At 32.1% G+C, this 15,826-nt stretch overlaps 2 protein-coding genes across 2 annotated transcripts; one reads left to right on the top strand and one right to left on the bottom strand.

Annotated features, from left to right (window-relative positions):
- Window positions 1-737: 737 nt before the first annotated feature.
- LOC107895560 (receptor-like protein 15) lies at window positions 738-2,798 on the bottom strand. Its single transcript, XM_016820824.2, has one exon. It carries the CDS (start codon window positions 2,796-2,798, stop codon window positions 882-884), a length of 1,917 nt encoding a protein of 638 aa, XP_016676313.1. The 3' UTR covers window positions 738-881.
- A 1,370-nt stretch (window positions 2,799-4,168) lies between these two features.
- Window positions 4,169-5,680, top strand: LOC107895561 (receptor-like protein 15). The gene is made up of 2 exons (XM_016820825.1): window positions 4,169-5,164; window positions 5,303-5,680. Exons 1-2 carry the CDS (start codon window positions 4,169-4,171, stop codon window positions 5,678-5,680), a joined length of 1,374 nt encoding a protein of 457 aa, XP_016676314.1.
- Window positions 5,681-15,826: the final 10,146 nt, after the last annotated feature.

Raw genomic sequence — 15,826 nt, 5'->3', positions numbered from 1 at the left:
AATACGAAAACAAGCATGGGAACCAATAAAAGGGTCAATCACAGGTCGATTTCTGTAAATATCTTGAATAATTCTTATATTTTTCTCTGCACGGATGGAGCTATGGCCAGAGATTCTGGATATGCTGCCACAAGAGGCGTGGCTAGAGATCATGAAGGAAATTGGATAGTGGGGTCCTCTTGGTTTTTAGGAGTTTGTTCTCCATTTGAAGTTGAAGTCTGGGCCATCCTTGATGAAATTCTTATTTTGCTTAATAAGAGATACAGGAAAATCTCGATCTTGATTGATAATCTTAAAGTCGTTCAAGTCTTGTCTGAACCAGATTTGGAGGACTCCGAGATTACTGTTCTCAGAAGAGCTTAGAACATTATAAGAGCGGAAGGACAGTGGAAGATTAAACATATCTCAAGAAATCGAAATTTGGTGGCAGATCGCTTTGCTAAACTCAGCCTGAATTGGAAATCAAGCTTACAAGTTTTTAATGAAGCTCCCAAGGAAGTTATTGACTTTCTACAGAAAGATAAAGAAAGCGGTTGTTTTATGTAGTTGATCCTGTTCATTTTCTTTTCATCAAAAAAAAAAAGGTATATTAAATTTCTAGTATAAATTTTTTTATTAACCATTTCAGTGCAGTGGTTTAGTAATTAATTCTTTGTATAAACTCTTACTATTGCTTTATAATTCAAAGAGAAGATGGTGGATCTATTTTATAAAAAAGTAAAAATGTAGACATAGAATCTAAATTATACTGCATCTCATAACAGAAATCAGATACAATTATTTTACCAAGCATAAGTATACAGAAACAAAATATAGTCTACACTTCCATCTTATACAGTGTTTGAAGCAAATGTCTAGAACCACGCAGGGAAGATATAGAGCTACATGTTTCTTCTGAAGCAGGGCAAACGACCAAGACTGTCCATGATGAAGAAATAACATGCGGTGCTGCGGTCTTCAACAAACTTAAACCATGCTCGTCTCCAGTATGGGTTTATGTAGAGTACAGCGACAGTTGCCAAGAATATAATTCCATAGGAAACTGCAAAGCTGATATGGAAATAACCCATGTCTACAGGACCATGTTCTTCTTCGCTAGATGAAGCACTTGGAGTACCTTCACCACAACTCTTGTTCAATGGAGGTCCGCAAAGAAGAGGGTTTCCCTTGTAACTGTTCTCCTCGAATGTCCCAAATTGATTTTTCCTATCGGGGAGAGGCCCTGACAAATTGTTGTGTGCGACGGAAAATACCGCCAAAGCAGTCATCTCAGTCAGTTCAGTGGGGATCCTACCACTTAAGTTGTTGAAAGAAAGGTCCAAACTCTCAATCTGCTTGAGTTTTGAGAAAGTTGAAGGGATGGCTCCAATTAAGTTGTTGTGCGACAAGTTTAGTCCTCGGATTTCACTCAAGTTCCCCAATCCAGGTGGGATTGTCCCTGTGAGTTGGTTGCAAGAGAGATCAATTGCAGACAACAAGTCAAGAATTTTACCCTGATAAGTGTATAATCGGTACTTTGTTGGAAACTCTATATATTCTGCTCCATACTTGAGAAAATAAAATTGTGAACTTGGAAGTTCACCATTGTAATAGACTTTATTGCTGATCAGATTATATATTGTTAGTCTACTACCTGCGAATACATTGCGAAAAGCAGAATACATAATCATATTATAGAACGGATGGCTAATATCCCTTTCAGTCCATGGAAAAAGAGTTAAATTACTCAAACATGACGGTATACGACCAGAAAGTTCATTCCGAGAGACGTCCAAGATGCTTAGAGCATACAGTCTGCAAAAGTGGACAGGTAATTCTCCATCGAACTGATTTGCTTTTAGAAGAAGAATGCTCAAATTCGGTAACATGCCAACCCAATCAGGAATTTCTCCAGTTAAGCTATTTTCACTCAGGTCTAATGTTACCAAAGAACTTCCATTAAAGACAGGTGACAGTGGTCCACTTAGCTTATTTTTTCTCAAATGCACATACGTTATCTTCTGTAGATTGGAGCAAGATGGAATTGTACCAGATAGATGATTTTCAGAAAGGTCCAAGAATAGAAGATCAACCAAATTGCAGAATTCCATAGGAATGGACCCCTCGAAATGGTTTCTGGACAGATCCAATCTCCCTAAATTTGTATTTTTCCATAACCATTTTGGAAGCTTTCCTGACAAATGGTTAAAACCTACATCCAACACTTGGAGATTTGTAGAGCTAATGGTTGAAAAATCAGGAATCTCTCCCTCAAACTTGTTTCCTCTCAATAATACCACTGCCAATGAATTAAAGAAATAATAAATTGGAGCAAATATTTTGCCACTCAATGTGTTAAGTGAAAGATCAAGAAACACCAATGACCTACTCATTGCCAACTCTTTCGGTATTCCTCCAGAAAGATTATTAACAGCCATGTCTAAATATATCAACTGCTGCATCCCTCCCAAACAAACAGGAATAGTACTTTTGAGGGCATTTCCTCTTAGCCATAAGGTCTCTAAATTTGGGAAAATAGAGCAAAAGTTCCTGGGAATTTCGTGTTGCAGCTGATTATAGGATAGAACAAATGTCTTCAAGTTAGGATTAGGGTGGGATGGTAAGAAAAGTGGACCAACAATTGAACTATTAAACAAGAGCAGATCTTCTAATCTGGTATTGTTCTCTACCAACCAATGTGGGAACCCTATTCCACCATAACTACAATAAGAAAGATCTATGTATCTCAAGTCATATTGGTAATAAAGGAAGTTAGGAAGTTGTAGTTTCCCATCTTCCTCTATTTCGCTGCTTGACATATCTCAAGTCATATTGTAGTTGCACAATCTACAGCAGAGGCTGAATATATCTCAGCTGCAGCAGCTGTGAACCAAGCCATTTGGCTTAGGAAGATTTTGGATGATTTGAATGAAAGTCAAGTTCAGCCTACTGAGATTAGAGTGGATAATCAATCAGCTGTGGCCATAGCCAAGAATCCAGTCTTCCATGGTAAGACTAAACACTTCAAAATCAAATTTCATTTTGTTAGAGAAGCTGAGCAATCTAGGGAGGTTAGCTTAATTCATTGCAGCTCAGAAATTCAGCTAGCTGACATTTTAACTAAACCATTGGGAGCCAACCGATTTAATGCTTTGAAGGAAAGGATTGGTGTTTGTTGCATACAGACCAAGGAGGAGTGTTGAAGCCGTGGCCTGCATCGCAACAAAGAACCAACAGCAACAAATTGGTCAAAAGACCAACAGCAGCAAATTGTACAATTTTAGCTGCTATACTGTTTTGTAGCAAAGAAATGGAGTTGGTTCAGTTATAAAATTACTTTTTTGAATATTTGTTCCTATGGAACTTAGCCTAAATCTTTGTAATGAGTTAGCTAAGTTAGTAGGAAAGATTGACTGATGTAATAGCTGGTATGCCAGCTTTCTTTTGTATACAAGTTGCTATATTTGTTTTGGTAAGTAAGAGCAGTTAAATTAGTAGGGAACTGTCAAATACTTTTGTAACCATCATATATTCAAAGTTTGAATGAAATTATGATGACTTCTCAGTTACAAATTTTCTTGCTGAGTTCTTTTCTTTTGTTTTTTCTTTCATTCGTTCATGCTTTCTTTGCTACTGCCATTTATCCAACAATATCTCAAATAATCGTTTCACTGGAAATATTGCCTCCTCTCCCCTCACAAATCTCACAATGCTTCAATTCATCTCCCTCTCAAAAAATCAATTTCAACTTCCAGTGTCCTTCAATTCCTTTGCAAATCATTCTCACCTTAAAGTCCTTCTAGCCGATGAAAACAAGTTGGTTGCAGAACCAATTGGTTTCCAAATATGGTGGCCAAAATTTCAACTTATGATCTTTAGCTTGTTCAATTGTACGATAGAAGAACATGGGACACTACGACTTCCTAATTTCCTCTATTTCCAACGTGATTTGAGATTCGTTGATCTTTCTCTTTGCAATTTTGGCGAGATAAGGTTCCCACATTGGTTGCTACAAAATAATACAAGATTAGAAAAACTAATCCTGAAAGATAGTTCAGTTGCGGGTTCTCTGACCTTATCACCAAATCCTAATTTCAAGCTGTCAGTACTCGATATATCCAATAATAAGATACTGCATGAAATTCCAAGGAATTTTTGCTCACTTTTTCCACATTTAGAGTACTTATTCATGTCTCAAAATGCCTTGACATCTAATATTCCTCTTTGTTTGGGTGGTTTGAGGAGATTAGGAATGCTAGACTTATCCCATAATAATTTGTTTGGAGAAATTCCTGAAGAGTTGGGCATGAGTCTCTATTTATTTAATCTTAGACTTTCAAACAACAGCTTGAGTGGCAAAATATTTCCCAAATTTTATCATTTATTTAATTCGTTGAGTGCACTGTATTTGGACGGAAACAAGCTTGAGGGAAACATTCTTGATTTTTCACCCATTAGCTTTAAAATTCTCGAGGAGTTAGATGTGAGTGATAATCATTTCTATGGCAAGCTTCCAAGATGGTTATGGAATTACACAGAATTGGAAATATTGGATTTCTCCAAAAACCATTTCGAGGGCCCCATTCCCACGGGATTATGCAACTTGGTCAATCTTGAATTCCTGGATCTTTCTCTAAATCATCTGTCTGGCACTATTCCATCTTGCTTTAATCTACAAAAGGTGATGCATGTACATTTGGCCAAAAACAGACTTAGTGGAACACTTTCAAATGCCCTTTTTATAAACTCTTCATCGGTAACATTGGATTTAAGTGAAAATAACTTAACAGGAAGAATTCCAGATTGGATTAGCAGGCTACCTGCTTTGAGCGTTTTTCTTCTAAAGGCAAACCAATTAGATGGTGAATTTCCTGTACATTTATGCAGACTGCAATCATTAAGCATCTTGGACCTTTCACAGAATAAACTTTCCGGTCATATACCTTCCTGTTTAAGTAATTTAACTCTCAAGCCAAGGAGTGAAAAGTCTTACGACGTATCTATTGATTTTGGGCTTCCTTTATTGGATGAGTTAATGGTAGACATGGGACTAACAACATATGATCTCATAGGCGATTTAGAGACTGAAAAAAATTATCCTTTCATCTTCCAAGAAGAAGAGGTAGAGTTTTCAACAAAGGGTGCAAGATACACGTACAAGGGTATTATTCTTGAATTGTTATCGGCAATTGATCTCTCTTGCAACCAACTCACAGGGATAATCCCACCTGGATTGGGGAATTTGAGTGAAATCTGAGGTTTAAACTTGTCACATAACAACTTAACTGGACCTATCCCCTCAACTTTTTCAAAACTAAAGCAGATTGAGAGTTTGGACCTTTCCTACAACAATTTAAATGGAAGAATCCCCCCTCAGCTGACTGAGGTGACCACTTTGGAGGTATTCAGTGTCGCACACAACAACTTGTCAGGGCCTCTCCCTGATAGGAAAAATCAATTTGGGACCTTCGAAGAGAGCAGTTTCAAGGGAAACCCTCTTCTTTGTGGACCTCCTTTGAACAAGAGTTGTCATGAAGGTGATTCACCAGGAACTCCAAGTGCTTCATCTAGTGAAAAAGAACACGGTTTTCTAGACATGGGTGATTTCTATATCAGCTTTGCAGTTTCCTTTGCAATTATATTCTTAGCAGCTATCATTGTACTCTACATAAACCCATATTGGAGACGAGCATGCTTTTAATGCATCGAAGACCATAGCATTGCCTGCTATTTCTTCATTGTGGATAGTCTTCGTTGGTTGCTCTACTTCAAAGGAAACATCTAGCCCCATGCTTCTTCAATGGTTGTAGTTCTCGAGTTTAAGGTTAGGAGATCTTTGTCCTTTATGTTCAAGATGGAAGTGTGTAACGTTAATCTAAGCAATAACTTTCACTTTGAAACTTATATTTTGTATAGTGATTGTTATCTGATTGTTTATGGGTTGGGCCGGGTTAAGTTCTGATTGGGCTCAATCAAAATTTTAAGCTTATTTGTTAGGTTTGGGTTTGGTCTGACCCGAAAAATAGGCTTAAAATTTTATTTAAGTTTGATCCGGATAAAAATGTTAAAATTTGGGTCCGGCTCATATTACTTTTTTATATTATTTTTTATATAAATTAAAAAAACAATACATCAAAAATACTAAAAATATTCAAATAAATATTTCCTAACAAATTGAAAATGAATTTTAAAAAATATATATGTATACTTAAATAAGTACAACTTAATAAGCAAATGGCTCAAATAGTAACAAAATTAACAATAAAATAAGAGTTATACAATAACAACAATATAATAACAATATAATAGTGAAATGGTAGTAAAATAATAAAAAAACAAGAAAATAGCAAAAAAAGTTAAAAAAACCAAAAAATAGCATTTTTTTATATATATTCGGGTCGAGTCCAGGCAAAAAAAATCTTACTCGAGGCCCAAGCCGAAAAAACCTTACCTAAGGCCCGATCCGTTTTCTAAACAAGCCTTATTTTTTTGCCAAAACCATTTTTCAGAACTATAGTTTTACGCAAACATCCACTTTTTGAGTGGACATTCATGCCGGGCCGAATAGTCCAACCCATGAGTAGATCTATAAAATACACTAGGCGTAGAATTTAACAAAAATAAATTTCAAATAAAGAGATAAAAATTGCATATAGCAGGGAGTTTTGAAATATAAAAAATAAAAAATAAAACTATTAAAAGAAATATCGTTAAATTTAACTAATCAATATAATAAAAATCTAGTCAAATGCAAAAAAATTAATTTTGATTCATTGATATAAAGATAAATTTTAATACTCTTTCATAAATTAGTTATTGTTAACAGCAAAGCACTTTGCAACTGATCTCTTCTCACCATGTCGATAACCAAGAGAAGTTTGTTATAGGCCCGTTAACATTTTTGGGCCCTACACGAAATAATAAACTGGATTTCCTTTTAAAAAATTATAAAATGTAATATAATAAAATAAAAACATATACTAGTAATAAAATAAAAAATTGGGGTCATTTTATTTTATTTTATTTTTTGCTTGCAATAAAACGTCGATCAAAAAACTTAAAAGGATGAAGATTTTTTTTCCATGTTAAAAATTGAGAAAAAAATTTAGACCATTTCTAGCCTTAAGCCCTTGACAGCTGATACCCCAAACTATCATTAAGGTCGGGCCTGACTTTACCATTGATAATGTGCCCAATTGACATATTTATTGTGCTTAATTTTGATATATTTTTAAATGAGATGTCACTAATTTTGAGCTTATTATTTGATTTTTTATTAAGTACAAAGAAAACCTGAAAATTTTAAAAAGAGTTGAGGGTACTAAAAGTTTTAGGTCAAAGAACAAAATTAATGGACAAAAATTTATTTTGAAAACTTTTATTTTAAAATTTATTTATAAAAGTAATACTTTTAACTTTTGATGAAGATAATATTATAATTTTCTAATATTTTATATTTTGATTATTTTTAATAACTCTTTAATACTATATTAAATTAGAGAATTTAAATAAGATTAGACTATTATATTATTTATATATATGCGTAGGAAGAGGATGCTCAACCCCGTGTTCTTTGAATTAAAATGAATTGCAAATTTCAAGTCTGTTTGTGTCTTTTGAATAACTTTTTAACCTTTCTTTCATTTTTTATTTATTTTTCATTTATCTTTGTTAAAACTTTCATTCTAATATTTGTTATTTCTCAAGAGACAGACAATATTGTATTATAAAGTTATATTAACATCAAAAAAATAAAAAAGAATTCATTGATTCGGTGTAGTGCGAAGAATAATTGGAAGAACTGATACGATTGGTAATTGTCATAACTAGTCTACTGATGAACACATAGACATGTCCAATTGCGTGAGTGGTTGAATCCATCAAGGAAAATAACAATCAAATTTATTGAGGCTATCGGTTCAAGTCGGACCCTTCTAGTTCGCAAGGCTACTGAAGAGTTAAATTGTGAATGTGTATTTTGTTGTTGCTCGTTCGGTAAGGGTTAGTTATTGGGCATTCCCACAATCGTTTTACACAAAAAAAAGTTGGTGGTCTGAGGCATCCTCGACTACTATAATCGACTTATTAGTTAAACGAGAATTTATTTTCAAAAATTAATTTGAAGTCGGGACAAAAATCCAGCTTGAAGTATTCAATCTTAATTCATTTATGTTTATTTTATTGTTGTTTTGATTTTAATTAGTTCAACACAAAGGAGATAAGTGGTTGGAAGAGTTAGAATCAGAGTTGTACATGAGGTGTAAGCAATATTGCGCGCTTAATTTTATTGTAAAGATGATGAACAACAAAGTGCTGAGCAACTTGTCCAACCAAGCTTTTACGATGCTGATGGAATTATTTCATGATGCATTGCCGAAAGGAAATAGGCTGCCCCTTTTTACCTATAAACAAACTTAAGTTTTCAAATTTACTTCTCTTTCGTAATTTATTTTCTCAAAAAATTTCTACACTTAAGTGTAATCACACTTTATACAAAAGCACTTTTGATTTTAAATTCTAAATCCAACCTTCTTTTACATTTTATATCAAATCTTGACTTAATTTGACTGGTTCAACTATCGAACCAATAATAATTAAATAAATAATTAAAATTTTATAAAAATATAAAAGAATTTAAAAAATAATATAATTTACTAAACCAGCTCAATTGTCAATTTTTGTCTCCATTTTTGATCTTTTACCAATTTCAAGCAGTTCTCGATCCAATCAATTTTAATCCCTTTGTTCAGATTATTATGTTAATCAATTCTCAGTTCATCCGATCCAATCCTATTCTAGTAATATTGGTCATATCATCACATCTTGATTGAATCTAAATTTATGAATTAAAATGGATCTAATTGTCAACTTCAAAGCAAAATAGACCAAAAATAGGTACCAAAGTGGACCTAGTTGCTAAGTTTAAGTACTACAAATTATAGTATCCCTTCTAAAACCAAAAGATTTCACATTTATCATTATCCATTACTCTTTTAAAATTTAAAATCATCACTGTTTCCATCGCTAGTCCAAAACCGTACATGAAATTTTCACCTCAAACAGCTCCTTGTGGGTCACAAATAAATTTTAGGACCGAATCAGTATTATTTATCTTCGTATGGTTGTAGAATAGATAGAGAAAAAATAGATTGGAAGGTCCAAAATTATACCAATGGAATTCTGTCTGCTATATTCTGAAGAAAAAAAAAGTGCTTCTAAATTGATCTCGCCTGTTCATAATTTCAATTTTTATTTGTTGAGTAATAACTTAAGCCTTCAATAAAATACTTCTTGTACAATATCAATAGATATTTCAACCCATTGTTTTCTATTATGAAAAAAATGAAACATTCCATTATCTCATAAATTATGACACGGATTAGATCTCTCTATATCTATGAAAGAAAGAATAAAAAAAATTACTTTTTATTCTTTTTCTTTATTGTTTCTTTTTAGTTCCTATTCTGCTTTCGGATTTGATAAAACCACGAATGGGGCTTAAACTAAAAAATAGTAAAGGATTATTTCATTCTTGATAATCATTACTTTAATCGGCAAATAGGAGAATAATCTGGACTAGAATCATGAGGAGTACTACCTAGTCATTTCTACGAATTTAAAGCCCCACTTAGTGTTCTTTTTATGTTATCCAGAAGTCTCTTTTTATCTCTATAGTATAATTTTGAGATATGAAGTCATTACCATTTATTAATTTAAAATTCTTAGGCCTACTATCCAATTTTATCATTAGAATCATTGATGTAAAAAAAAAAGGAAAAATAAAAATTTTTAGTATCAATGCCTTCAGTTTTTTAAAATTTAGTCCAAAAACATACATTGTAAAAATATAAAACATTTTATTTTTAGCCATCAAATCTGAATTAATATGGATTAATGAAAAGTTCATGTTTGGGAGAGATGTTATGTTATTAGTAAATAATATATTTTTTATTTTTTGAAATATTTTATATTTCCATAATTTTTTATTGTTATAAATTGAATTTTTTTAATTTCAAAGACCATTTTTTAATTTTTGGATTTTTTTATAAAAAATGATATTTTTTAAAAATTTAATTGAAATACAAAAAAAAATTATAATTTATAATTTTTATGTAATTAAAATTAGGAAAGAAAGCTTACCCTTTGAATAAAATACTTCCTACACCAAGAGCACTGTGACCAACTTAATTGTTTCCCTGGTCATCTTTTGTTAGAAGTTATACAACAGTCGGTAAAAGTATTATGGAAGTTTTTGTTTTAAGTGTGACACCCTGAATAATTTATTTCTGATTCTGTATCTATTTGACACAAGTATGTATCTGTTTTAGTGGTTAAGTGTTTTAAGAGTGTGTGAGAGGTATTGGGTTCAAGTCTCACTTTTATCAATTTTGGTATTTTTGGATCCAAGCCTTATTCTTGTTCAGTGAGCTTTTTATTAAAATGTCTGTTAACTCATATTAGAATGAGCTTGCTCATTCGAGTGATAAGGGAGTTGGTGTTTTAGAGGTCCTGTGTTTGAATCTCTGCGTAAACAAGAGAGTTTATTTTTGCTACAGTAGACTGGGAGTGGTTGGATTGAGATAGAATTCTGTAGAGGTTGAGATTGAAGGGTTAGTGGGAGAGGTTTGAGGGTTAATCTGATAATTATTCTTGATTTTTATTTTTATTTTTTTCAAAAAAAAAATTCCTCTCTTTCCATAAAAAATATTGACGTTAGTTCTCTCATTCTTCTGAATTTTTTTTCCAATTTTGCAAAACTGCTATTGAATCCTTGCGTTTTGGGGAAATTCGTCATTCTTCATTCAATTGGTAAGTGAAGTTGGGTATTCTGTAACTTCTGTTCCTTAACGGGGTTTTGGGTATGTCTATTGTTTGGCGGAATCGTGTTTAGTTAGGGGTTGACTTATGCCAATTGATGTGTAGGAGAAGGCGGTGGTGGAGGAGAGTCACTCTGACGGCTGGAATCGTGACGTTGTTTGCTTTTTTCGACGGTAAGTTTTTGTGTTATTTTGGGAATTGAGAGTCGATTCGTTAAATAATTGCTAAGAGCTCAATGGATTACTATTTCTTAGGTCTAACCAGGTGTGCACCCGGAACACTAAAAATCGAGCTTCGGCGAAAGTCGAAAAACTTTACTGTCGATGTCACACGAGTGTGTGGTTGCCCGTGTAGATGGTCGTGTGTGAGACACGACCGTGTGGTTGACGAAGGCATGGTCGTGCGCTGCACACAGCCGTGTGGTGGCATGAGTGTGGCTATGTTAGGCGTATGGGCCCAAACGGGCATGTCATACAGGCGTGTAGATTTTGGGCCAGGCCGTGTGGGCCACATGGGTAAAGGCCAATATGGGCGTATGAGCCATATGGGCATGTGGTCCCACACGGGCCTATGGACCCATAATTCTAAAATTTTCCCTAGGGTTGTACGGGTCGCTCTGATCGACTGTGGCCTACCGTAGGGTCAGTAAAGGCTACCTATACCTTAAATTGTATGTTAGAACATTCTGATAGACTAAACTGTGTAGGATACTAAATGTATGCCTGGATATATTGATGTATGTGTATCTATTATCCGTATAAAGCATGTTGAACATGTTATATCTACATTTGATTTCTGTATTTGTTATTGGGGTGGGGATTTATATGTATGGAGGAAGTATCTGAAAGGCGTTAATCGCCTATATACTAGCAGCTTGGCTGCATATATATTCTGATATGTGTCTTAAAGGCACAATATGGTATGTAGGAATGGGTGGGTGTTTTAAACCTCACATGGTCTGATGGGATGGTCGAAGATGGTGTGTAGAGGATGGGGATAGGACTTATGCATATTTGTATCTGTAATCTGAATCTGGAATTGTATTTGCTTCTGACTGAGTATCTAAATCTGTATGCTTGTATGCTTAATTCTGTGGGTTGCACACTGAGTTTATGTAAACTCACATCTGTTGTCTGTTCTGTTTAGGTAATCCACAGACCTAGGTGGATTGATGTGTAAACTCACATCTGTTGTCTGTTCTGTTTAGGTAATCCATAGACCTAGGCGGATTGGTGTAGTAGAGTCTTGCAGTGACCACTAGTCCACGAACTGAGTTAATTAAGGGTTATTTTTTTTTAAAGGTTATTTTTGGGAGTTTTGTTTTAACTGGACTTTCCGGACTGTTTTCTAAATTTTTGGGTTTTGGACTTTGTTTAAAATTTTATCTGGACGACACGCTAAAAACATGGTTTCCAACTACAAAGGTTTTCTAAAAATATGAACTGCATTTTTAAAAACTTAACGGTTTTGTTACATTTCCGCTATAGATTACATTTTTAAGAAATAATTGGAATTAAGTAACACTTTCGAAAATTGGCATAAATGAGTATGAATTTTGAATCGTGAATAATTTGGACAAGACGACTATGTATTCAAAACTCTATCTTGTGACACATTCGAATTCAGCCACAACTTCTAGGCTGGGTTTGGGGTGTTACATTAAGAGTCGGATTGCATTTTAGCTCTTCTATTAAAAGTTTTGTAAATTAGCTTTTGTATACAAAATCAAAGAGTAAACTGGCCCTCCCACTAAAAGTTTCGTCCATTTCTACTGTTAAATGATGACTTAACTAACAAAACAAGTACGTAGCGACATATGATGTGCCATGTGTATCTCTTGCTAATGTGAAAAACCATGTCTAGGATAAAAACAAATATTTAGAAAATAAAAACTTAACAAAATAAATTATTTTTTTAATAATTATTTGAAAAACTATGTTTAGGATGAATCTAGACAAATGGTTGTTCAAATGTATTTAGACAACAGTTTGCTCATATTCATCCTAAATATAATTTTTTAAATAATTATTAAAAATCATTTGTCTAGGTTCATCCTAGACATGCTTTTTCAAATAATTATTAAAATAACTATTTAGTTTTAAAAAATTATTAAAAATAATAAAATATTTCAATAATTTTTTAATAATTATTTAAGAAAAATGTTTAGGATTCGACTTGGACAACAGTCACCTAGATAAATGGTTATTTTAGCATATTTGTGTAATTTTTTGAAAAACTACATCTAAGATTAAACTTCGATTAATTTTGTTTAATTTTATGATGTAATTATTTATCCGTATCATATTTGTGTTTGGTTGTCATATTATAGCAAATTTCTGCTGTAAACTCCAGGACCATTTTTAGACGTGTTATTGATGTTGTTAGGTTTCTGCGTGTTGAAATAATCTAATTAGGTCTTTCAATTCTTTTTCGAGTAATATATTATGAGTCCAAATAAGAGTTTTATAGCTCAAAATATGATTAAAACATTAAAGTAAGGTAGTCTAAATTACAGGATTTATCAAAAATAATCTTCAAGTTTCTTTTACTATATATATATATATATATCAACTTGATAAGTTGAGCATTAAATTGACTGCTTGGTTTAGATTGTACCATTTGGATGAAATTTCAGTAAATTTGAAACAATTGAAGACAAGTAAGGTTGCTACTTAGGTTTCTCATTTCAGATTAATTATTATTGTTGTTGTTTAATGGATAAAAGGAAATAGTGGTAAATGAGGTTGCGTTATCAATGATACTGATCAAAACAGATTAATAACCCAAGGCAGCCGCCAAGGCATTTATATGCATTTCTGTTTTTGTTTTAATATTGTATTTTATAATTTTTTAAATGTTTATTTATTTATATTTGTTACGAATATTTTATTAAGTAGATGTCTATCAAAATCAAGATAAGTTTTAATGTACTTTAAATTCTTATAATCATTAGAAGTAGATCTCTACTTCATTTATACTTCTTATACCTATAAATAGAGATTTTGGAGAAATTTTGTAAATGTTCCGATTGATCAATAACATACGCTCTCTATTTTGCTCTTCCATTTTCTTTGTTTTTTACTCTCTATCTATTTATTTTATAACACGTTATCAGCACGATTCTCTTTTAAATACAGTCAATCCAAATCGGCTGTTCAAGTTGTTGTTGATTACCTTCTAGAGCTATTACAATTTCAATCTTCAATTGAGGCCTGCGTACTATGAGAAGTCATTAGAGCCTTTAACCACTCAGATCTTCAGGTATATTTTACTATAATTTATTTATTATATCATGTTTATTATAATTGGAGATTAATCATGACAACATGAATAAATAGATTTTGATTTGAAATCCACGTATATATGCGATGGTGATTATGAAATAAAAAAAATCTATTAGGACATTTATAAGTTCGTCTTAATAAATCTATTGCATTCCCCAAATTGACCGCAAGCATAAAAGAAAATAAAAACCAATATTGTTCCAATATTTGGTAGTACAAAATTAGTCAAAAGCTTCAAAAGAGCTAATATATTAATATCTTGTAATGGTTAATCCATTGGTTTTAAAAGATATTTATCATAATGGATATCATATTGAGATTGTGAATGAAGAAAATATTATATTTCATATGAATCGCTATTGCTATAAATATCTATTTTGAAAGGATGAAAAAAATGGATGATTGAGTTATTGATTACTCTTATTATTAAATTGAATTGACTATGACTATCTATGTGATCTTCTTTTGTCATCATCCCCATTAAGGGATTGAAAGCAAAATATTTTACTATGAAAGATTTACTTATGATCAATAGAATATTGTAATTCTATCTAAAACTCGTTATGGTTGGATGCACCTGAAGTTGCAAGTTCTCAAAATTGTGAGTATAACTTTACAATATTCAAAATAAGTTCTCAATTAAAATTACATGAAAAAATATATTTGATGAGAACTTTGCAAGAGAGAACTTATTCAACTTTTCACAGACATAATTTTTTATGTAGATGTAGTAAATTGGACTATAATAATAGTTATGGGGGATGGTCGTAATAAATTTTCTCACCACCAGAAGTGGAAAAATGAAGAAAGAAAAGACCAAGAATTTTTAAGAACACTTGAATAAGAGAGACAACTTATGTATGAAAAGTCATTGGTTATGTATTTGTTGTACACTTGGAAAATAAGATTCACTTTCAAATTTTGTTATTAATAAATTTTGATTGGATTCAAAGTCTACTATTGGAGTTTAATTTGTTTACTTCTTGATAAAATTGTCAATACTCAACGCAGAAAAAAGATTTTGGCATATTCCCTGAAGTGAATATTGTATATAATTTTTTGGAATTTATATTTATTTTGTTGACTTAGTGACATTATAAACTTCACATTGATTTAGACATTTTCAGTAGTAAATGTCACAATAGTACTCATTCTGGATACAAAATAAAAGGAATGACAGTAAAATTATCAATTTGTCACAATTTATATTGACATTATTAGTACAATTGAAATGCATGTTAAAGTAAACCAAAAGTTCACTAATACAAATGTATTTACTACTTGGTGTGACAAGTTAGACCATCCTGAATCATATATATTGTGAAAATTAATTGAGAATTCATATGGACATTCATTAAAGAACCAAAAGATTCTTTAATTTAAGGAATTCTCATTTGTTGCTTCTTCTCAATGAAAATTGATTCTTAGAAGCTTACTAGCTAAAGTTGAGATTTAATGTCTTGCATTTTTTAAATGAATATCGGCCCATTCATCCACCATGTGGATGATTTTGATATTACATGATTTTGGTAGATACATCTACAAAATAATCACATATGTGTTATCAACTTTCAACCAGTCGTTTGCAAGATTACTTGTTTAAATAATTAATTTCAGATAATGCAATTCAGACAATTCATCTTGCTAATATTGATGAGTTTATATCTTAGTCTTTTATTGATTAAGTTTGAAAAACTTTTGTAAAAGTTTGTTATTTATGCGCATAATGGTTTAGAGAAATTATT

The sequence above is a fragment of the Gossypium hirsutum genome, chromosome A10 (genome assembly GCF_007990345.1).
Source record: "Gossypium hirsutum isolate 1008001.06 chromosome A10, Gossypium_hirsutum_v2.1, whole genome shotgun sequence".
NCBI lineage: Eukaryota > Viridiplantae > Streptophyta > Magnoliopsida > Malvales > Malvaceae > Gossypium > Gossypium hirsutum.
The sequence above is the reverse complement of the archived record's forward strand: the minus strand, read 5'-3'. Positions and strand labels throughout refer to the sequence as shown.

Coding starts and splice junctions, on each gene's coding strand:
- LOC107895560 (XM_016820824.2), bottom strand. CDS start 2,798: ATGTCAAGCAGCGAAATAGAGGAAGATGGGAAACTACAACTTCCTAAC.
- LOC107895561 (XM_016820825.1), top strand. CDS start 4,169: ATGTCTCAAAATGCCTTGACATCTAATATTCCTCTTTGTTTGGGTGGT. Junction 5,165..5,302: donor TTATTCTTGAATTGTTATCG/GCAATTGATCTC, acceptor AAACTAAAGCAG/ATTGAGAGTTTGGACCTTTC.